Source organism: Schistocerca gregaria, chromosome 3 (assembly GCF_023897955.1).
Source record: "Schistocerca gregaria isolate iqSchGreg1 chromosome 3, iqSchGreg1.2, whole genome shotgun sequence".
Classification (NCBI taxonomy): domain Eukaryota; kingdom Metazoa; phylum Arthropoda; class Insecta; order Orthoptera; family Acrididae; genus Schistocerca; species Schistocerca gregaria.
This window is the reverse complement of record NC_064922.1, coordinates 217,945,651-217,970,233: the sequence shown is the minus strand read 5'-3', so window position 1 is coordinate 217,970,233 and position 24,583 is coordinate 217,945,651. Positions and strand designations below refer to the sequence as shown.

Below are 24,583 nucleotides of genomic sequence, written 5' to 3'. Positions count from 1 at the left end.
TCCCCTGACCTAGCCACAGCCCCCGTTATTTAGGGAAAGCTCTTCCTTTTTTGGTAGCTTCGTAGAGAACCAGTAACGAATTAATAATAAAAAAAAAGCAACGCATACAGTCTAACCCAGTGTAAAAACCTGGAAGGAAAGTACATTAGAGAAAGAAGCCTTCGAAGCGGCTCTGAGTCTGCAATAAATGTTCTCTATACGCTCGCTGAGTTAGTTCTATGAAATTATCTGCTATTTCAGTGAGTTAATGAGAAAAGCAGTGAGTGACAGAGAAATACCTTAACTATTATGACCTTAAGGATGCGTTAGTGTTCGCCACGAACAACGATTACACCTGAACCAGCGAAGTCCATCTCTAGTGCTTAGTTTTCATCAATGTGTATGATACTGTCTGAGCATTTCGGTATAAGATTGTCATCGTCGCGAACTGACTGCGTGTCGTTTGATATTCACTTGATCTCTGTACGTGGGTCGCGCTTGTAAGATCTGCGGAACACTGCAAACAACGGCGATAAGCGCTGCGTGTCTAGTTTGGAAACAAAATTTGTTCCATTCATCCATAGTAGATGATGTTGAAAGCAGGAACGTCCACTTTACATTTCGTCCTTAAGGTCTCGTTCAGTGCTCTCCAGTTCTGTCACGGGTATGTTTTTCCGGTGTAATTACTTTCATAACAGCAACAAGCAGGAATGTGGATAGAGTAACTGATTATGAATTGGCCAGTATGCACTTAGAGTATGACGTCAAACAACACAATGTACGCGCGAAACCATGACACTATTCCGAACCTTGCCAGCAGTTGATGAGTCACATCACAGTACTTCACGTTAGTCCAAGAGTTTCTCTCTAAGCTTTGTGTTGTACGTATTACCGACTGAATGCAATAGGCTTACTCTCTGTTGTGCAAGTATTTTCACAGAAACAAAAGAAAGTACGTCAACGAATTAATTAAATCATTGCATCATTGTCACTCTGCAACTAGCCATCGGAGACTTCAGAACATATACACAGTAATACTGAAAAATATCCCAGAACAACGCGAGAACTTTTGGCAGTGTGACCCGGGGTCTCTTTGTAGTAAGTACCCGTTTCCTGGCATTTTTGAATGCGTAACCTACATCTCTATTCACGTTGTTTATACACATTCGAATTTCCAAAGATTCATTGACTATACTCGTATAATCCCAGCAGTTCTAACCGTGGTATATCAGTGTCTGCTTTCGTATGATGTTGTGCTTATTCGCGTGTTTGTACTTTGGAACAGAATGTACTCCTGTTTTTGGTATGCCATTATGTTCGTCACAACGGAGGAGGAGGAGATTAATATTTAACGTCCCGTCGACCACGAGGTCATTAGAGACGGAGCACAAAAACTTTGATTATGGAAGGATGGTGGAAGGAAAGCGGCCTTGCCCTCTCGAAGGAAGCTTCCCAGCATTTTCCTTAAGTGATTTAGGAAAATAGCGGAAGACGTAAACCTGAAAGGCGAGAAGTAAGTTTTAACGGTCGTTATCCCGAAAGCAAGTCCAGGGTGCTAACCACTGCGCTACCCCGTTCGGTTCGTTACAGCACCACATAGAGCTAAAACTGTCTTCTTCTTCTTCTCCTTCTTCTTCAATTCAAGGAGTTAACTTATAGCCTGTTCCGTCGTCACAGAATCCACCTTAGTCTACATCTTTCCGTATCTCTCTATCCGTTGGATTAGTTGTTTATGACATGTCTTGCTATGCTCTCTGACCATTCTATCAGTACGCTTCTTCCATTTTTTAACTCGTATTCAATTCTTGCGTTCATGGAATATAGGACATTCTTTCCTAATTTCACAATCTGTTTCTTGATGTCTCACAGAACGTCCTATTGCTTTCCCTGAAAATTTCAGTTAAGCTGACAGTACCCTTATTTGTTCTTTCTTAGTTATTGTCCAACTCTCACTTCCGGATGTGAGCACAGGTGTTACCAATATTTTATAGAATTTGGTCTTTGTTTCTTTCCTGGATTTACTGGCTGATGTGGGATGGATAGTGCAACCTACAATTTCAGTTTTCTTTAACTTATTGTAGATACCAATACCATGTTCGCAATTATATATTAGCCTAATGCTTAAAATTGAGACACTTGTTCAGCTTATTTTCCATTTAGCACCATGTTATGAAGTACTGGACGTTTTCCATTTATTTTTTGTAAACCATTACCAAACGGTTCCGAAATTATTTGGTCTTAAGGAAAGAGTATAGTATTTGAATGTGTGCAATTAATTTTATTTATTGCATACGTTCTTGTTTCCATGGTGTCGTCCATGTATGTGTTAAATAAGGTTGGTGAGCGACAGTACACTTCTCGTGCTTATATTTTAAGTGCTGTTCGTTCTGTTCTCTCCTCCCCTCTAACAAAATTTCTTTATTAAAGGACAAAATTATATCACTTAGCATACCTTCCTCTTTCCGTTATATTCCACAGTATATACCCGTTCACTCAGCTCACAATCTACAAATGCAATACAAGAGTCCAACTTGCATTCTCGTCTACAAAAATACTGTAGTTACAGCATGATCATCGTTTTCTGAAACCTTTTGCTCCTCCAACATGAGCACGTCAGCTATTCTTTTGCGTATCTTATTTATTACTTGTGCATATAATTTATAGCTGGGATTCAACTGGCTTATTCCGCTACAATTTTTACAAGCAGATCTAGTTCCTTTTATTAGGAGCTATATTACTTCTTCTGCTCTTCATAAGGTGATTACCACCTCTCATTTCCAACGTTCGTTTAATAAACGCAACAACCTCATTTATAACAGAAGTCCTGCATGTTAGACAAGGTCTTCATAAATGTTATCGTGTCCAGCTAGTTTACTATTCTTCATCTCCTATAGTGCTTCTTGTATCGCCTCCATTGTAATATTGTCCCCTTGTTGTATTTCATCATCTTGTCGATTGATATCGGTCTAAAAGTATCTCGGTGACTACAAAAACCATCTAACCCTTCCGTTTAGCCAAAATGGCATATGGGACAAAATCAGTTCTCTTCAGGAAACGCCAAAGCAGATCCAATGAATCATCGCAAGGGAACGGAAAAAAAGTTTAGCGTCACTTAGATAGCGATCAGTTTGACTTTAAAAACTGTAAATGCACCATAGAAGAAAGCTGGTAAAGGATACAAGAACTACGAAAAATCTTAACACTTGCCTAGTATTTTTTGGCCTAGTTCAACTGCTCGACCATGTAAATTTGTGCAAGGTGTTCGATTTTCTCAGAAAAACAGATGTAATCTACAGTGAAAGAAGGAAAATATTGTTAATCAGAACCATGTAGGAACAAATAGGAGGAAAAATGAGACTGAAGTAAATGAATTGGAAACGTCGTAAGACACGGCGGTTCAGGAGTGTTATTAACACGCAGGATGAAATGAAATAAACGATAAGATTTAGTTCAAGAATGATTCAAATGGTTGTGAGCACTATGGGACTTAACTTCTGAGTCATCAGTCCCCTAGAACTTTTTTTTTGTCATCAGTCTACTGACTGGTTTGATGCGACCCGCCACGAACTACTTTCCTGTGCTAACCTCTTCATCTCAGAGTAGCACTTGCAACCTACGTCCTCACTTATTTGCTGGATGTATCCTAATCTCTGTCTTCCTCTACAGTTTTTGCCCTCTACAGCTCCCTCTAGTACCATGGAGGTCATTCCCTAATGTATTAGCAGATGTCCAATCATCCTGTCCCTTCTCCTTATCAGTATTTTACACATATTCCTTTCCTCTCCGATTTTGCGTAGAATCTCCTCATTCCTTACCTTATCAGTCCACCTAATTTTCAACATTCGTCTATAGCACCACATCTCAAATGCTTCGATTCTCTTCCGTTCCGGATTTCCCACAATCCATGTTTCACTACCATACAATGCTATACTCCAGACGTACATCCTCAGAAATTTCTTCCTCAAAATAAGGCCGGTATTTGATATTAGTAGACTTCTCTTGGCCAGAAATGCCTTTTTTGCCATACCGAGTCTACTTTTGATGTCCTCCCTGCTCCGTCTGTCATTGGTTATTTTACTTCCTAGGTAGCAGAATTCCTTATTTTCATTGACTTCGTGACCATCAATCCCGATGTTAAGTTTCTCGCTGTTCTCATTTCTACTACTTCTCAATACCTTAGTCTTTCTCCGATTTACTCTCAAACCATACTGTGCACTCATTAGACTTTTCATTCCGTTCAGCAGTCATTTAATTCTTCTTCACTTTCACTCAGGATAGCAATGTAATCATTGATATCCTTTAACTTTGTATTTTAATTCCACTCCTGAACCCATCATTGCTTCCTCAATGTACAGGTTGAAGAGTAGGGGCGAAAGGCTACAGCCTTGTCTTACACCCTTCTTAATGCGAGCACTTCGTTCTTGATCCTCCACTCTTATTATTCCCTATTGGTTGGTGTACATATTGTATATGACCCATTTCTCCCTATAGTTAACCGTACTTTTTTCAGAATCTCGAACAGCTTGCACCATTTTATATTGTCGAACGCTTTTTTCCAGATCGACTAATCTTATGAACGTGTCTTGATTTTTCTTGAGCCTTGCTTCCATTATTAGCCGTAGCGTCATAATTGCCTCTCTCGTGCCTTTACTTTTCCTAAAGCCAAACTGATAGTCACGTAGCGCATTCTCAATTTTCTTTTCCATTCTTCTGTATATTATTCTTGTAAGCAGCTTCGATGCATGAGCTGTTAAGCTGATTGTGCGATAAATATCGCACTTGTCAGCTCTTGCCGTCTTCGGAATTGTGTGGATGATGCTTTTCCGAAAGTCAGATGGTATGTCGCCAGACTCATGTATTCTACACACCATCGTGAATAATCGTTTTGTTGCCGCTTCGCCTAATGATTTTAGAAATTCTGATCAAATGTTATATATCCCTTCAGCCTTATTTGACCGTAAGTCCTCCAAAGCTCTTTTAAATTCCGATTCTAATACTGGATCCCCTACCTCTTCTAAATCGACTCCTGTTTCTTCTACTATCACATCAGAAAAATCTTCACCCTCATAGGGGCTTTCAATGTATTCTTTCCACCTATCTGCTCTCTCCTCAGCATTTAACAGTGGGATCCCCGTTGCACTCTTAATGTTACCACCGTTGCCTTTAATGTCACCAAAGGTTGTTTTGACTTGCCTGTATGCTGTGTCTGTCCTTCCGACAATCATATCTTTTTCGATGTCTTCACATTTTTCCTGCAGCCATTTCGTCTTAGCTTCCCTGCACTTCCTATTTGTTTCATTCCTCAGCGACTTGTGTTTCTGTATTCATGATTTTCTCGGAACATGTATGTACTTCCTCCTGTAATCAATCAACTGAAGTATTTCTTCTGTTACCCATGGTTTCTTTTCAGCTAACTTCTTTGTACCTATGTTTCCCTTCCCAACTTCTGTGATGGCCCTTTTAAGAGACGTCCATTCCTCGTCAACTGTGTTGGCAACTGCGCTATTCCTTATTGCTGTATCTATAGCGTTAGATATCTTCAAACGTATCTCTTCATTCCTTAGAACTTCCGTATCCCACTTCTTTGCGTATTGATTCTTCCTGACTAATGTCTTGAACTTCAGCCTACTCTTCATCACTACTACATTGTTTTCTCAGTCTATATCTGCTCCTGGGTACGCCTTACAATCCAGTATCTGATTTCGGAATCTCTGTATGATCATGATGTAATCTAATTGAAATCTTCCCGTATCTCCCCGCCTTTTCCAAGTATACCTCCTCATCTTGTGATTCTTGAACAGGGTATTCGCTGTTACTAGCTGAAACTTGTTACAGAACTCAATTAGTCTTTCTCCACTTTCATTCCTTGTCCCAAGCCCATATTCTCCTGTAAAATTTCTTCTACTCCTTTCCCTACAACTGCATTCCTGTCGCCCATGACTATTAGATTTTCGTCCCCCTTTACATACTGTATTAACCTTTCAATACCCTCATACACTTTCTCTACCTGTTCATTTTCAGCTTGCGACGTCGACATGTAAACTTGAACTATCGTTGTCGGTGGTGGTCTGCTGTCGATTCTGATTAGAACAACCCGGTCACTGAACTGTTCACAGTAACACACTCTCTGCGCTACCTTCCTATTCATAACGAATCCTACACCTGTTATACCATTTACTGCTGCTGTTGATATTATCCGATACTTATCTGACCAGAAATCCTTGTCTTCCTTCCACTTCACTTCACTGACCCCTACTATATCTAGATTGAGCCTTTGCATTTCCCTTTTCATATTTTCTAGTTTCCCTATCACTTTCAAGCTTCCGACATTCCACGCCCCGACTCGTAGAACATTATCTTTTCGTTGATTATTTAACTAACCTAAGGACATCACACACATCCATGCCCGAGGCAGGATTCGAACCTGCAACCGTAGCTGTCACGCGGTTCCGGACTATAGCGCCTATATCCGCTCCGGCCGGCTAAGATTTAGTGATGAGCCTGGTATCTGCAGTGAGTGCGAAGAAGTATGACCATTTTATAGAGACCAAATTTTCTATTGGGTGTAAACAGAAGAAAAAGGTAATTAGGATTAACAAATCCGAGATTAGTGATAAAATTAGCATCAAATTCAGGAACGGAGAAGCAGACGAAATGCACTTTGGAAGCAAAATAATGTATGACGAACAAAGCAAGTATGACGTAAAACCGGATCAGAACAAGCAGAGAGAGCATTCCCTTCCAAAAGCAGGCCACCACTACCACATTTTAGCGTTAATTTGGGGAGGAAATTTATGAGAATGGAAGTCAGCAGCGCATCACTTTAAAGAAATAAATCATCGACTGCGAGGAACTGGAGAAATAGGGAATGATACGTTTGAAATCTGGTACTGTAAAAAGGCGCTGAAAACGGTAGACTCATATGATGAGAAACGAGGAGGTACTCCGCAGAACTATTGGTGAACATAGCTAAAATATTGACAGGAAGGTAGGACAGATTTTTACATGTGTTAACACATCAGGGAATAGCTTTCACGGTATTGCAGGGAGCTGCAAGGGGTTATAACTGTAGGGGACATTTCATATTGGAGAATATTAGATTGGAGCATGGTCAACAAGCAACTGAGGGTGTAGCATACAAGTCATGAAACACAAGGTCCTCTCCAAAAACAAAATCGCGACAGGAACAGCGTACGATGTTCCATCGTTTTGTGGAGTTACATCAAGCACACCTTGGCGATATCGTCTTTCGGCAACCCAAGAGCACTAATGGTTTGTTGCACTATGTGAACCTTAAGTAAGGCTTATACTATTCGCTTTCATTGAAATATACTGCTAATCTAGTGTAATAAGAGATAATGAAAACCATATCAAGTGAATTATTCGTACTAATTACGTACACTTTTTGAAATACAACCTGGTAGGTGGCAGGTCGCCAAAGAGCTTCAGTCCGCGCCGATCGTGATATGCAGAAATGACAATACGCTTCAATTCCTTCATTACCATAGGCTGTGGCATTTTCTGGAGGAAGTCTTGTCTTCTCTTCGAGCTGTTAGGCGACGGCTTCACCTGTGGTCTACCGGTAAACCACGTGTCATCTAAATGCAGTAACTAGCTCTCGCTACCACAATTAGCCTGAATTTTTATAGCACCTTTCGCTTGATTTTTGAAGTCATTATTACAATCTGACACACCGGTAATAACAGTACCGTCCTACAAAATTATTGCAAAAGATTTCTTAGCCGACTGTCTGCATTGAACGCCAGATCCACCAGAGTTTTCTGAGACCTGTTGGCTCAGAAGCGATAGCGGCGGTTGCTGCAGAGGCGCTGCAATTCCTCTCCTTCTGTCGACAGCGTCAGCTACTGATCAACGCTCTGGATAGTATAAAACACATCACTGTTTGGTACGGTAGGAGCTATTATTGAGTGGTAAGGCACCGGGCTAACGTGGGTTCAGTCCAACGCAATAATAACATCAATTAAAAGTAGCAACTTAAGCTAGATAAGTAAGTGTGGTAAAAAGTTTAAAATGCCAGAGGCTATTTCAAGATGCTTGTGGTAACCTTTATATAAATTCATAACAACACAGTGACACCTCGTCCTCGCAGTGGGGCCTGCTGTTTCTCTCCAGCCCAAGTATCGTAAATTATGACTGGGTACACCGGAGCTACAGTTATACAGGGTGAAAAGTATTTAAACCGACAAAACTTTGGGAGGTTGCAGGGGACATCAAAACAAATATTTAGATACTGCCTAAAGGAAAATCTTTGGAGAAATGAGATCTTTGGAGAAAAGAAAGCCACTTGTATGAATATCAAGAACTCAGATGGAAACCCAGTTCTAAGGAAAGAAGGGAAAGCAGAAAGGTGGAAGGAGGATATAGATGGACTATACAAGGGCGATGTACTTGAGGACAATATTATTGTAATGGAAGAGGAAGTAAATGAAGATGAAATGGGACATACAATACTGCGTGAAGAGATTGACAGAGCCCTAAAAGACCTGAGTCGAAACAAGGCCCGGAAGTAGACAACATTCCATTGGAACTACTGACGGCCTTGGGAGAGCCAGTCCTGAAAAAATTCTACCATGTGGTAGATGAATGAGACAGGCGAAATACCCTTAGACTTCAAGAAGAATATAATAATTCCAATCCCAGACAAATCAGGTATTGACAGATGTGAAAATTACCGAACTATCTGTTTAATAAGCCACGGCTGCAAAATACTAAAGCGGTTTCTTTACAGACGAATGGAAAAACTGGTAGAAGCCAACTTCGGCGAAGATCAGTTTGGATTCCGCAGAAATGTTGGAACACGTGAGGCAATACTGACCCTACGACTTATCTTAGAAAATAGAATGAGGAAAGGAAAACCTACATTTCTAGCATTTGTGGACTTAGAGAAAGCTTTTGACAATGTTGACTGGAATACTATCTTTCAAATTCTGAAGGTGGCAAGGCTAAAATACAGGGAGCGAAAGGCTATTTATACTTAGTACAAAAACCAAATGGCAGTTATAAGAGTCGAGGGGCATGAAAGGGAAGCAGCGGTTGGGAAAGGAGTGAGAGAGGGTTGTAGCCTGTCCCCGATGTTATTCAATCTGTGTATTGAGCAAGTAGTAAAGGATATAAAAGAGAAATTCGTAATAGGTATTAAAGTCCATTGAGAATAAATAAAAACTTTGAGGTTCGCTGATGACATTGTAATTATGTAAGAGACAGCAAAGGACTTGGAAGAGCAGTTGAACGGAATGGACAGTGTCTTGAAAGGTGGATATAAGATGATCATCAACAAAAGCAAAACGAGTATAATGGGATGTAGTCGAATTAATTCGGGTGATGCTGAGGGAATTAGATTAGGAAATGAGGCGCTTAAAGTAGTAGAGGAGTTTTGCTATTTGGGGAGCAAAATAACTGATGATGGTCGATATAGAGAAGATATAAAATGCAGACTGGTAATGGCAAGGAAAGCGTTTCTGAAGATGAGACGTTTGTTAACATTGAGTATAGATTTAAGATTCAGGAAGCCGTTTCTGTAAGTATCTGTATGGAGTGTAGCCAGTATGGAGTGTAGCCAGTATGGAAGTGAAACATAGATGACAAATAGTTTGGACAAGAAGAGAATAGAAGTTTCCGAAATGTGGTGCTACAGAAGAATGCTGAAGATTAGATGGGTAGCTCGCGTAACTAATGAGAAGGTATTGAATAGAATTGGTGAGGAGTTTGTGGCACAACGTGACCAGAAGAAGGGTACGATTGGTAGGACATGTTCTGAGGCATTAAGGGATCACAAATTTAGCGGTGGAGGGCAGCGTGGAAGGTAACAATCGTAGAGGGAGACTAAGAGATGAATACACTTAGCAGATTCAGAAGGATGTAGGTTGCAGTAAGTACTGGGAGGTGAAGAAGCTTGCACAGGATAGAGTAGCATGGAACGCTGCATCAAACCAGTCTCAGGACTGAAGACAACAACAACAACAACAACAACAATGTCATTTTTCCCTTTGAGGATTATTTAAACCGGTGGAGGCCGTATTACGCTCTTCTGTTGTTAAAGGACGTATTACGCTCTTCATTTGAACGCAACTGCTCTCCTCCAGTGTAGTAGTGCATTGTCTCCGTTCACTAACGGGGCGTTACAACTGGAGTGAGTACACTGATATGGTTGGTGCGTACTACGTAGCGCACCACAGCGGACGAGCTGCACAGCGGGTTGATCAACAACAATACCCTAATCGCCGTATCCCGCATCATACGACATTTGCTGCTGTGTACCAATGTCTGCGTGAGACCGGATCGTTTAGAAGATTACCTGGACAGGGACGCCGTCGCATGGTAAGAACGCCGCAATTTGAAGAAGCTGTCTTGCAGCATGTGGTACGGCATCCTTCAATCAGCACTCACGCAACTGCACGACAAATGTGTACGAATCAGACGAGTATAAGAACAGTCCTTCGAGAGCAACTGTTACGTCCGTTTCACTTACAGCGTGTCCCCAACTGGAACCTGTTGAATATCCATCCAGAGCGCAGTTTTCGCAGTGGTACCTGTAACAGCGTGAAATGCATCCTAACTTTCCATCCTTTGAATTGTTTACCGGTGAAGTAATGTTCGGGAGTGATGGAATCTTCAACATACACAGTTAGCATGCTTTGAGTGAGGATAACCCGCATGCCACAGTTACTAGCGCACATCTAGTGCGGCTCTTTATTAATGTGTGGGTCGGTGTTGTTGGGGACTGTTTAATTGGGCTGTATCTGCTACCTAGGCCATTAAATGGCAGGCAGTATTACGATTTTCTTGCCAGAGCATTGACAGAATTACTGGAAGACGTCCCGCTCCCTACAAGACAACGCATGTGGTTCCAACATGACGAGACGCCGGCACATTTCAGTCGTCGTGTGCGTCGATATCTGGATCGACGGTTCCCAGACACGTGGATTGGCAGAGGTGGTTCAGTACCATGGCCTGCTCAGTCCTCACTTTTTTGTGTGGGAAACAATTCAGGACACTCCTGATGTATTTTCCCGTGTCAGACAGAACATAATCCGGCAGTGTAACCTTTGTGTTCGTGTCGATGGAAACATGTTTGAAAATCTACTGTAATTGAAATTGGGTTGTGTTAATGTGTTGTCTCTTGGTCATAAAAAAAAAATGGAAAAGTGTTTCTTGGTTTAATTAATTTGCCTCCTGAGAAATCTTCCTCTACCGGTTTAAATACTCCTCATAGGCAAAAATGACACAGGTGAAAAATATTTGTTTTGAAGTCCCCTACAACCTCCTATAGTTTGTCGGTTTAAGTACTATTCAGAACGTATACTTGACAAGGCCAAACTTTGGCTTCCAGTAGTTTAGTGCCACTCGCTTCTGAAGAAGGCCCAGTTATTTTGGCTAAAACCTGCGTAAAGTGTGGTTTCTATTTGCAACTGAAGCTGACGTGTTACTTGTTCAAAACGCTTTTCTTTGTCGTCGTCTTTGGGATTCTGCACTAGCTCCAATTTGAATGGTTTCATAGACAGCTGCTGTCGCAGGACTTTCCACACTGTCATTGGAGTCGTTTCAAGTTCACGGATATAGGATTCAATGATTTCTTTGGACGCCTTATGAATGTCTCTCGTACGCGCTCCACATTCACTTCACTGATATTCTCTTTGCCGGGCACAAGCAACCCGTCATAAGGAATTTGTTGTGCCAGTGGTAAATGGCCTTCGTTGTTGGTGGCTTCTTACCGTACATGGTTCTAAACATCCGTTAACAGCTGTGGCGTACTTGTTTCTGTCGAACTCCAACATACAAAATGCTCGCTCCTCACCTTAACTGGCCATGCTTGCGACTAGCGCTGACTATCGGTCAAATACCAAACTACGCTGTGGCGGTAAATATGAAAAAATACCGAGTACAGTAGTGTGGTGTAGAGTTGTGCTGTGTAGTATTGTGTTGTAATAGTGTGGACAATAATTATAAATTACGAAAATTCGTGATCTACCAAACCACTAAAGTGTGCCTTCAGTGCGTCAGATGGCCAAATAGTACTATGCAGACTTGTTTTCAAGTTTTTATTAGTTTTACGTAACTAAAGTTATTCTATGTAGGTTTCCCCCCTTACATAGCCTAATTCTTATTCACAGCTAACACATTTGTAATTATGTTAACATTTATATGCTTTAGTCGTGGAAATTCATGTCAAGGTTAGATCTCTAGTTTTATACAGATAGAGGAATAAAGAAATAGCAAATATATAAACAACAACATTGACGGCAAATGGACCTCATTATGTCATGTGTTGTATCATACACAAGTAGAATATAAGGAATACCACCGACATGTTGAGATATTACGTTTAATAGACTAATATCGACGTCAGAGAGTAGTAAATCAAATTTCCCATTCTAAGTACAAATTGGATGTATGACTACTGAAGTAGATCAAAAATGAATTAATGTTCAATTATGAGTTGTGTGCTTTAATATGTTCTGTTACTTGTCCATTTCTTCTGTAGTTTCTCCCATCTTTTCTGATACGGACATAATGAACAAAGTTCAGATTCGTACCAGTGACCTTTCCTAAGATTGTATTCAGAGCCACAGCCCTCTGTTGTTAGTGATGCAACGTGGTATTTGTGGACTAGAAGACTATGGGCACGCATGTGCAGTTGCAAGGAGACATACGATACGGAGGATTAAAATTCCTCATTTGACTTGTGACGCCCAGAGCTCAATTAAATCAACAGCGATAGTAAGTCGAAAGAAGCAGCTTTTGCACGAAAATTCGGATATAATTTTCAAAGTACCTACTGTTTGAGGATCTAAGCACACATTGCATTGCTGCAGTAAACAGAGTCTCAATTCTATAATCATAGATCATGTATGTACTTCGAACGTAAAGACGAGGGTAGGGGTGGCTTATGACTAAAACGACCTCCTGGGAGCCAAATATGTTTACTATACAACTTAGGGTGAAATCCTAAGTCGGAATTTTTCCAAATATTTCATCTATATAACAATGAAATATTCAAGGTAATTTAGTCCGATTAACCGTCGTTATGACAGTAGAGTTTCCAAAAAATTGCTAAGGTTTTGCAAAATCCTGACTATGACAGTGGCGTGAAAACTCGGTTTCGTTGCTGGAATCATCCGTTCTCGCATCCGAACATGACAGCGATTTGCGGGTCTGGTTCACATTTTCCTGTCTTCTCAATGAAACGCTCCTACTGGTCCTCACTCAAGATATCATTCTGAGTTAGTATTCTATTTCGAGTCCAAGAAAGACGTTCCATCTATAAGGTAGCCCTGTTCTCATCTTTCACGTTGCAAGGTATTTTCCTCAGCTGCGATTATGACATTGAGAGAATGTTCACCGCAGCAGTACCTTGTCCGTATAATTGTGAAGTACTCACTTCCTGAAACGCTAGTAGCTTTCGGTGAGGAAGCTGTATCTTCTTACTTCCTTTCACTGCTACATTGAGCTGCTAACGGTCACAAATAAGTGATGAATCTTAACCGATTGTGTCATACGTCTCCTCGAAACATCACAGGAGTAGCCTTGGCAATCTGCTTCGGTATCAAACAAGAACGGAAAAATTACCGAAGCAATGAGTAAACTTGTTAGTGTGCATTAACTATGATGTAAATTGAGATGGAAAACGTATGAGTGTACACAGTTTACTTCAGTTTTGTTTCTGCTTCAGCAGTCGTACATTTTTCCTCTTGGAACCCGCTTTTTGATATACAGGTTGTTTCAAAAAGAGTATACGTATTTCGAATGCATATATTTATTAGTCTTTAAGACATACGATTATGAAACCTCACACACATATTTAGGAACCTCTCAAGTTCAGATTATAGATGCTCAATATGCCCTCCATTAGCAATACGAACAACATCACATCGATACCAAAATGCCTCCCAAACTCGGGCAAGCATGTCCTTCGTCACTGAGGCTATCGCAGTACGGACTCGGTTCTTCAACTCTTCCAGGTTCTGTGGGAGTGGTGGTACATAAACGTTGTCTTTAACAAATCTCTACAGGAAGGAGTCGGTGGGTGTCAAATACGGTGACCGTGGAGTCCTGCTGAGGCATACAAAGTCGACAGCTCCTTGACGACCAGTCCAACGTTTCGGTAGAGTTCCATTCAGATATTCACGCACTTGGCTAATCCAGTGAGGGGGTGCCCCATCTTGTGGAAAAATGAATTTGTCTTCGTGAAAACTCGGGATCAAAATTTTGTAACTTAGTGAGATACGGCTGACCGTTAACCGGGTTTCCATTAAAGAAGAATGGACCATAAACAGGTGATCGGGATATTGCACAAAACATATTGACTTGATTTTGAAGGACTACGTAGGAAAGCAATTTGAATTCGTGCAACATTTTCTTGAGGAACACGAGGCCGGCCAGACTCTTTCCTTTATATACACATACTGTATCTAGAAACTGTCGACACCAGGTGCGAATGTTCCACCCATTCGGAGTATCAATTTGGTATCTCCACCTGAAACGTCCTTGCACTGTAATCACGGAATTGCGCTTCGCAAACTCAAGAACACAAAATGATTTCTGCTGGCGAGTAGCTATTTAAAACTTATGACGGTTACCAAGAGAAACAGAAGACAACTGACATCTAGCTGCTATTAATATAAATTAGACAATGTATTCGTTTCCCCAATAGCTCAGCCGATGCCCATCGATCGATAATTTGGACAAAATAATACCCTGTAATCTCTACATACTTTTTGAAACACACTGTGACATGACTGTATTTGAAACATCCTGGCAGATTAAAACTGTGTGCCCGACCGAGACTCGAACTCGGGACCTTTACCTTTTGCGGGCAAGTGCTCTTCCATTTGAGCTACCGAAACACGACTCACGCCCAGTACTCACAGCTTTACTTCTGCCAGTACCTCGTCTCACAGAAGTAAAGCTGTGAGTACCGGGCGTGAGTCGTACTTCGGTTGCTCAGATGGTAGAGCACTTGCCCGCGAAAGGCAAAGGACACGTGTTCGAGTCTCGGTCGGGCACACAGTTTTAATCTGCCAGGAAGTTTCATATCAGCGCACACTCCACTGCAGAGTGAAAATCTAATTCTGTATGACTATTTGTCTATTATCCCTAATATCTCCACATTTCTGTGGTACACTTGATAATCTAAGCGTGTTTGATGCAAGACCGGATGTAGAAACAGCCCAATTGGTCTCAATAGTCCATATACAGTCCTGGAAATTGAAATAAGAACACCGTGAAATCATTGTCCCAGGAAGGGGAAACTTTATTGACACATTCCTGGGGTCACATACATCACATGATCATACTGACAGAACCACAGGCACATACACAGGCAACAGAGCATGCACAATGTCGGCACTAGTACAGTGTATATCCACCTTTCGCAGCAATGCAGGCTGCTGTTCTCCCATGGAGACGGTCGTAGAGATGCTCGATGTAGTCCGGTGGAACGGCTTGCCATGCCATTTCCACCTGGCGCCTCAGTTGGACCAGCGTTCGTGCTGGACGTGCAGACCGCGTGAGACGACGCTTCATCCAGTCCCAAACATGCTCAATGGGGGACCGATCCGGAGATCTTGCTGGCAAGTGTAGCTGACTTACACATTCTAGAGCACGTTGGGTGGCACGGGATACATGCGGATGTGCATTGTCCTGTTGGAACAGCAAGTTCCCTTGCTGGTCTAGGAATGGTAGAACGATGGGTTCGATGACGGTTTGGATGTACCGTGCACTATTCAGTGTCCCCTCGACGATCACCAGAGGTGTAGGGCCAGTGTAGGAGATCGCTCCCCACACCATGATGCCGGGTGTTGGACCTGTGTGCCTCGGTCGTATGCAGTCCTGACTGTGGCGCTCACCTGCACGGCGCCAAACACGCATACGACCATCATTGGCACCAAGGCAGAAGCGACTCTCATCGCTGAAGACGACACGTCTCCATTCGTCCCTCCATTCACGCCTGTCGCGACACCACTGGAGGCACGCTGCACGATGTTGGGGCGTGAGCGGAAGACGGCCTATCGGTGTGCGGGACCGTAGCCCAGCTTCATGGAGACGGTTGCGAATGGTCCTCGCCGATACCCCAGGAGCAACAGTGTCCCTAATTTGCTGGGAAGTGGCGGTGCGGTCCCCTACGGCACTGCGTAGGATCCTTCGGTCTTGGCGTGCATCCGTGCGTCGCTGCGGTCCGGTCCCAGGTCGACGGGCACGTGCACCTTCCGCCCACTACTGGCGACAACATCGATGTACTGTGGAGACCTCACGCCCCACGTGTTGAGCAATTCGGCGGTACGTCCACCCGGCCTCCCGCATGCCCACTATACGCCCTCGCTTAATATCCGTCAACTGCACATACGGTTCACGTCCACGCTGTCGCGGCATGCTACCAGTGTTAAAGACTGGGATGGAGCTCCATATGCCACGGCAAACTGGCTGACACTGACGGCGGCGGTGCACAAATGCTGCGCAGCTAGCGCCATTCGACGGCCAACACCGCGGTTCCTGGTGTGTCCGCTGTGCCGTGCGTGTGATCATTGCTTGTACAGCCCTCTCGCAGTGTCCGGAGCAAGTATGGTGGGTCTGACACACCGGTGTCAATGTGTTCTTTTTTCCATTTCCAGGAGTGTATATGACAGTTTTCTGACCTTTTGTATAGGTTCGTATTGTTCATATTTTGAGCTTTGACAAAATAGACATATCCCATTTGCCATCTCCACACATGGCTGGCTGGAGCAGCCCGTATTTAGTAGTGAGGACGTTGTGAACTCTCCAGGAAGTTCTTAATATTGCTACTTCATCTGAGATTTGGAAATATGCTAACGATGTCTGGTAAGTTGGGGTCGTTTATTCTCATTCGGGCTTGTCGCTGGGTGACCGTGCTAGACTCTCGTTATTTTGTCTTTTCATATTGATGACGTAATCCAAGTAGACATTGCGTTCATGTAACACCGAGATCATCAATTAATTTTTTAGATATTACGAACGTCGTACCAAGTCAGTTTCAACTAGTTGTGTTTTTCATGATGTGAAATGTCAACATCAACTATCACCAGACTAATGTCAGAGTGCCAAACGATGCCGTATCATATTTGCTACATGACGTAACGGTCGTCTTGTGCGTTTGCTGCTTCAGCTATCGAAGGACTACCGGTGTGTACAGCCCGAGTTCTTTTTTTTTCTTTGCCATACAAAGAGTCTGAATGGAATTCAATAACAAAACGCTAAGAAATCCTTTGAATTTCACCAACTGGAGGATCAGACTTTTTCATTAATTTTAATATTTAATCGTAAACCTTCCGCTGTAAAACAATAAATTTTATTCAAAATTAGTTGTGGTTTTACTATTGTTGTTGTCAATCGTTCATTCGCAACAGCTTTTCCGTTATTGTTTTGTCCCTATACACATGAGCAGTTAATGTGGAAGAGTGGAATGTTGGGTGTTTTTCTATGCAGATTACGCACATTTATACTGGTGCTTCATTTCCAGGGCAGTAAGATAATCCCAGAGGAAGAGATGTCTCGTCCGGTGACGAAACACGAACTCTACGTCAATTTGCGCTGATTTTACGTGACGACGGATAAATTTTCGTCGCCGGATATTGATTGGCTATCCTCCTGGCTATATTGATATAGCTGTAAATGGTGGACTATGTTTCGTTCTGATGCTGTTAGAATGTTTACGTATCTACGAAAGCTAACATGGGAATTTTAGGCCCGTGTTTCACTTGTGACATTCGAATTCGGGTCCAGTTTGTACGTCTTCGCACAACCTCATCCAATACGACGTAAAACCAGGAATCCCGTCTACTTTACGAATAATAATAATGTCGTGCGACTAGGGCCTCCTGTGGGGTAGACCGTTCGCCGGATGCAAGTCTTTCGGTCTGATGCCACTTCGGTGAATTGTTCGTCGATGGTGATGAAATGGTGATGATTAGGACAACACAACACCCAGCCCCTGTGCGGAGAAAATCTCCGACCTAGTGGGGAATCAAACCCTGGACGCAGGATTGACATTCTGTCGCGCTGACCAATCAACTATCTGGGACGGATATTTTGTGAATACCAAGCAACAACACACAATTTCAACGCTGTAAATATTCGAAAGAAACGTCGGTGGCACGGATTTGTATCTATTCATCATTTAGGAACAAAAGAAAGCAGACTAGTTAGTAGACATTTATGGCTAAAAATGTATGAAGGTGTACATTTGAAAACTACCCATTTCTACAGTTTCTTGTCTGTGCTAATCAATATAACTTTCAGTTTCTTAGGTTCAGAACACTCAAATTAAGTGCTTAGCGCGTAGTATCGAATAATTAGTGAGCTGTACTAACAAAATGTCAATTTGGTTTTTTCCAGAAGGCTTTTCAACAGTAAATGCTATATATGGTTTCGCTGATCAAAAAATGCATGCGCTGTATAACCGAACATGAAGTGCATTAGAGATATTACTCCTTAATAGTATCGTCGACATGTCAAACGGTAATCTCTGTTCCTTTTCTGTGGGTGAAGATACTTCTGTGCAAGTTTCTTTGCAACAAAAGCTTATATCCTTTTACAAAGATTTTCCAAGCGATCGTTTTACAGTAAATAATGGACTCCATTAACTCTAGTAATGATTTAAAACCCGAATAAATAATGTAACTATATCAATTCGAAAGAAACTCAGCCTGGTTCTGTTAGGATCAAGGCTATCAGGCGTTTCCAGTACGTTTATTTATAGCTATACCCTTGACGTCGTATACATGTGATTAGTTTTTTTCTTATATAGCTTTATGTGACTAACATACGCTCACCGTGAATTACACACGCTTAAAGCGATATGGTAAATTATGAGGAACAATTTGCATTCTGCCTGCACCACACCCGTTCACGTTTCGTCGTCTATGATGTTATGTTCGAGGGAAGTGACTTTCGTCATCTGTAAGCGAATGTCTCTGAGCGGTGAGATAATGGATGACGTTCTCGGTTACAGTTATGTCACAGCTCGCTTTCGCCAGTAGTTTCCACAGAGCGAGGTAAAGCCTGATGTTTTGGAGCTTCAGCAGATCCCGCCTCACGATCTTCATTGCATTCTTGAGATCGCAGAGTTCTTAGTTTCTTAGCTGTTGTGATGCATTCAAAAAATCCTACCAGTTTCAAGGCAGTTTGACTCACAAACAAAACAAAATCAGCATGTAATGAGTAATCAATCAAATGACAAAGAAAACTTAACAAATCTGTTTGCCTAGCAAAGAAAAGAAATAATAACCTAACGTAAGAAGCAAAGCAACGTTGTTAGTTACTTATATAAAAAGCGAAACCATGAAATTCGTATGCAGCAATAAATTTGGTCACTCTTGTATCTATCCGAAAATGCCTCTGGCCCCGAAATAAAGAATCTGTCGTAGAAAAGAAGTCAAATTTAACTATAACCTATCGAAAGAAGAAAGCAATGTCGTTATGTTTCTAATACACAAGGTGAAATTGATAAGTTTATATGTCCTAGCAAAGAAAATTCGCTGTTCATTCATATTCATAAAGGTAAGAATGGGGCGATTAATTTTGTCACTGTTGTAAACTTCCGACAACAAATCGGTCACCGAGTGAGAAAAAGCTACCAGCTGCATCTGTTGGCTGTTTGGGGTCCAATTAAACTAATGGCGCTATCTATCAGTTCTTTAAAGTTCTCCACAAACCTTTGAACGACGAAGCTGAGAGGAGTATTTTAGATGAAACTTCGAACTACTATAGCTTTCCTCCATGATCCAATTTTGTTTTTTGTTTTAGAATTAGTGTTTTCAGGACGATAAACAGATACAATTCATTGACGCAAATTTTTACATGTCAGTGCCTTTCTTCTCGTTGATCCAACTTTGATGAAATAAGACCTATACGTTGCCCAAAGCCACACTCAAATTACCTATAAATATCCCATGAAGCTTCCTCTACCAGTTTTGGGATTACCGTGTTCAAATAAATAGACACACATTTCGGTTTTTACAATTTTATAATTTGTCTGGATATAGCAAGTGTATGTCTAAACGAAAAAAAAAAACAATGTACGGTACATAACTACAATTCAGTTTTTGCTATTTCTCTACAGTTATTGTAAATGTCAGAATAAATGTGTGCACTATGCCATTTTATATTTACGTTGCTAATCTTAGTAGCTATTTCGCAGGAGCTTGGCGCCATAAGCACGTTCTCTATATGTACGTTTCACATGTCCTGAATATGAATTATACTGGAATATTATCTGTGACACTACGCCGCAAATAATCCTCTAGTAGCTTTGTGGCTACAGTTCAACATCATTTTACTGTTGCGTACGTTGTGTATTTTTTGTTTTTTCTTCATCAGTCTACTGGCTGGTTTGATGCGGCCCACCACGAATTCCTTTCCTGTGCTAACCTCTTCATCTCAGAGTAGTACTTGCAACCTACGTCCTTAATTATTTGCTTGACGTATTCCAATCTCTGTCTTCCTCTACAGTTTTAGCCCTCTACAGCTCCCTCTAGTACAATGGAAGTCATTCCGTCATGTCTTAGCAGATGTCCTACCATCCTGTCCCTTCTCCTTATCAGTGTTTTCCACATATTCCTTTCCTCTCCGATTCTGCGCAGAACCTCCTGATTCCTTACCTTATCAGTCCACCTAATTTTCAACATTCGTCTATAGCACCACTTCTCAAATGCTTCGATTCTCTTCTGTTCCGGTTTTCCCACAGTCCATGTTTCACTACCATACAATGCTGTAATCCTGACGTACATCCTCAGAAATTTCATCCTCAAATTAAGGCCGGTATTTGATATTAGTGGAGTTCTCTTGGCCAGAAATGCCTTTTTTTCCATAGCGAGTCTGCTTTAGATGTCCTCCTTGCTCCGTCCGTCATTGGTTATTTTACTGCCTAGGTAGCGGAATTCTTTAACTTCATTGACTTCGTGACAATCAATCCTGATGTTAATTTTTGTCGCTGCTCTCATTTCTACTACTTCTCATTACCTTCGTCTTTCTCCGATTTACTTGTTTGTGTGGTATAGGACAGAAGATTACCGTATAGGACAGAAGATTACCCTATAGCCAAAAACACAATAATTTTGACTTCGACATATTGAATAACTACGTAAATTTTCGTAATATCTTCCTAAAATCGGAAACATTTCTCATGTGATTTAGAGATACGTGTATAGATATCAAGTTTAAAACATGTGTTTCATTCATTGAGACAATAGGTAAAAACTAAATATAGCAATATTTCTGAGTGACCAAGAATGGTTCATATTAATCTCAGAATATTTATTGAGAGACCGCCAACGGCCTTGCGGCAGTTGCAACACCCATTCCGTTCAGATCATTGAAGTCAAGCTCTGTGGGGCTTGTCTAGCAGTTGGGTGGGTGACCGTGAGTTCCGTCGAGCGCTGTTGGTGAGCGGCGTGCACTGAGCCCTTGTGAGGGAAAATTAGGAGCTACCCGATGAGGAAGCAGAGGCTCCGATCACACAAACTGACAACTGCCGGGAGAGCGGTGTGCTGACCAAATGCCCTTCCACATTCGCATCGAGTAACGACGGAGGTGACACGGCGGTCGGTCGGTACCATTAGGTGGTCGTCAAGGACTATTCGTACCAAGTTTACTTTTACGTAGTGAGAGGTCAAGATTACTCCAAACAATTTGTAAAACAATTTGTATGAACATAAAGCTTATCTCCTTTGCAATATCGTGAAGCCAAGATCAAAAACTTATTGTGAGAGGATTTAAAAACCACACCTGTTACCTTTGGGAATACAAGTGACAAGTTCCAAGTCATGGTCCGACACTCGTCCTTACTCAGGCGAAAATTTTGTAACTGTTTACATTGCCCTGTAGAGTGAAGGATAAGTTGCAGAATTTCAGTATTGTCATTTTTTAATATACAAAAAGTGTAAAGACAGTTAAAATATGAACACAGCGATGTAGACATTCGTGACAGAACTGAAAATTAATGGAACGAAGCTGGAAATGTTTCAGAGTCTGATCTTGTTCAAGTAAACCAAGTTTTTTCTTCTTCTCTTTATGTTATGGGTATTGTCTTGACTCGCAACTGTGATTTGTTTCGCTAACGCTCTTTCTCTTTTTCAGAGTGATAGACGGACGCCCTACGCCATTCTCGCAGCTGTAAACGTGGGGACAGCGGTTGCACTATCATTCCTTCCAGAATCAGCATTGCAGAGGTTACCAGAATCATTACAGGATGCAGCCGTCTTCGGCAAAGACCAGAAGTACTGGAGCTGGAAGCCAAAGCCAGCCCCACAGTACGCCATGGCGTAAAACCAGTTAGGGAGGTCGTTAAATGATTCTGTCGTTGACGTACTTTTTCTGAAGAAAAGTGCATATTTGTACCCTGCTTGTTAGCATAGCTGTAGACTATGCCAATGGTCTACATGATCACTAAATACGTCGCGAAATATTTCTTTAGACTGCACACATGCTTCATAATTTCATATAAAAAGTACTACCGAGTAAAATAATTACAAGTTCTAGCAAGTAAATGGTATCAGTCAAGAACAGTATCAGGCTACAATATTGCTAAAGTTTGCAAAATTTAGAATAGCTCAGAGTGTCACCTGTGTTCTGAAATGCAGAACCACATGTCTTAGCAAGTAAATTTTATTTATCATGAATGGGAGGAACCAAAATGATACAATGCATCTATTGAAACGATTTCATTCAAGATTGTTGGTGAATATGTCATACAATATACGATTACGAAGGAATGTCGTTCATTATTTGTCATTCATTTCCGTTCCAATGTCTCTTCCCTCAAGTGCTTTGTTAAAAGTCCCTGCCAGACACAACACTTCAACTTTGAAGACATGATATCGATGCTCCAGGTTTTGTGTCTCTTTACTTCGGTGTTTATTGTGTATTTATTTATTTACACGTATTGGCCAACTAACGACCGCGTTACAAATTCTCTTTCGTGTCGACTTTTTTCTCTCTCTTCTCTCGGGTTGCTCTTCTGCCATTTTTTCCAGATGCGCAGCTGTTAGTTTCCTGTTGGTCTTTGGTTTTGGAGCCTCTTGAAAAACCTCGAATTCAGTTGTTGCCGTTCTGTTCTTGTCCCCATTCACTGAGTCGATTTCTGTAAGTCCAAGTTCACCGAGGTCTTTCTTTATCCTTTGCAAACAGGAGTTGGCAGTTTTCTTCTCTTGACTCATATTGAAGATTTTCTGCACTAAACTGCCATCATCAATTCTCACCAGATGACCAAAGAACATCAGACTTCTCTTTCTCATTTCCGTTGAGAGTGGTTTAATAGATTGCTTCGCATGGCTCATCTTTACCCATTCATCTCCAGTTTTTTGTGTCCACCAAGACTCTTCCTCATAATTACTCTTACCTTCTTCTTGAGCTCATCTATTAGTCCTTTGTTCTTGATGGAGAGTTTTCTGCTGCATATTGAACTTGTGTTCTCGTCACTGTATTGTAGTGTAATAACTATGCATTTCGAGACGGGAGTGACTGGTAATACAACTTCTGTGTTAAAATGTGTGTCTTCGTAAGTTAGGCTACTCGAAGTTTGACACCTTTTTCTATGCCAGTATATGTTACTGTTTTTCACTAATATTTAAAGTATTTGACCCTTTCGATACATCCAGTACTTGTGTGCAAAAATCTTTGATTTCCTTGTATTTCTTAGACATAAAATTAGTTTTCTTTTGTGGCATCTGTAAACCAAATTTGGCTACATGCTTTGGTAAGATTTCTATTTGATTAATTGCATCTCCTGTATCTATGGACAGATGAGCAATATCGTATGCAAAAGCTTGTGCACGTATGGTAAGGCCTTTAACTGATCCTCCAAAAGAAATTCCCGTTATTTCTTGTTTTGTGTATTCTTCCAATGTATCTCTCATAATCATTTGGAAAGTGATGCTGAATAGAACTGGGGAGAGTCAATCGTCTTGTCTCATACCCGTTTGGATTTTAAAAGGTTCAGAAATCTAGCCTCGAAATTTTAATTTGGACTTGGTATCTGTCAAATTCCTCGAGAGTTCTAACGATGCTTTCTCTGTCTATGGAGTCATATGCTTTACTAAAATCAATAAGCATCCTAACGTGTGGTTGACCAACACGTGTTGTAATTATGTTTTTAAGATTAATAATTTGCTCCTAAGAGATCGTCCATTTTCTAAATCCACCTTGGTATTCTCCTGTATGTGCTTCGATAACTGGTTTAATATTATTTAGTAATGTCTTGGAAAAGACCTTGCATGGAACAGATAGAAGGAAAATCCCCCTGTAATTGTTCCACATCTAATCTGTCACTATTTTTGTGAAGCGGGTGTATAAGTGACGCCCTCCAGCCTTCTGGGATCTTCTCGGTTCTCCAAATTTCCTTAATCATTGTACCGAGTTGTAAATCTACTTTTTCCTCGCCTAGTTTCAAAAGTCCAGTATTGATTCCATCTTCACCAGAACAATTGTTGTTCTTGAGGGATTTTATAGCTTGCCAGACTTCATTTAGAGTTGATGAATGTGATTCAGTAGTGATCTTTACTGTTGAGAACGTCTTCGAAGTAGAATGCTAAAATGTTGCAGTTTTCTTGGTCATTTGTACATAGTTCCCCTG

The 24,583-nt window shown here is 41.3% G+C and overlaps 1 protein-coding gene across 1 annotated transcript in view; it reads left to right on the top strand.

The window, feature by feature from the left end:
- Positions 1-22,857, top strand: part of LOC126355316 (solute carrier family 22 member 7-like) — a 167,632-nt gene extending 144,775 nt beyond the window's left edge. The window contains exon 9 of the mRNA XM_050005609.1: positions 22,090-22,857. Within this exon, the coding sequence (XP_049861566.1) occupies positions 22,090-22,278 (189 nt within the window). The 3' untranslated portion in view covers positions 22,279-22,857. The remainder of the gene's footprint in view (positions 1-22,089) is intronic.
- The last annotated feature ends 1,726 nt before the right edge of the window (positions 22,858-24,583 follow it).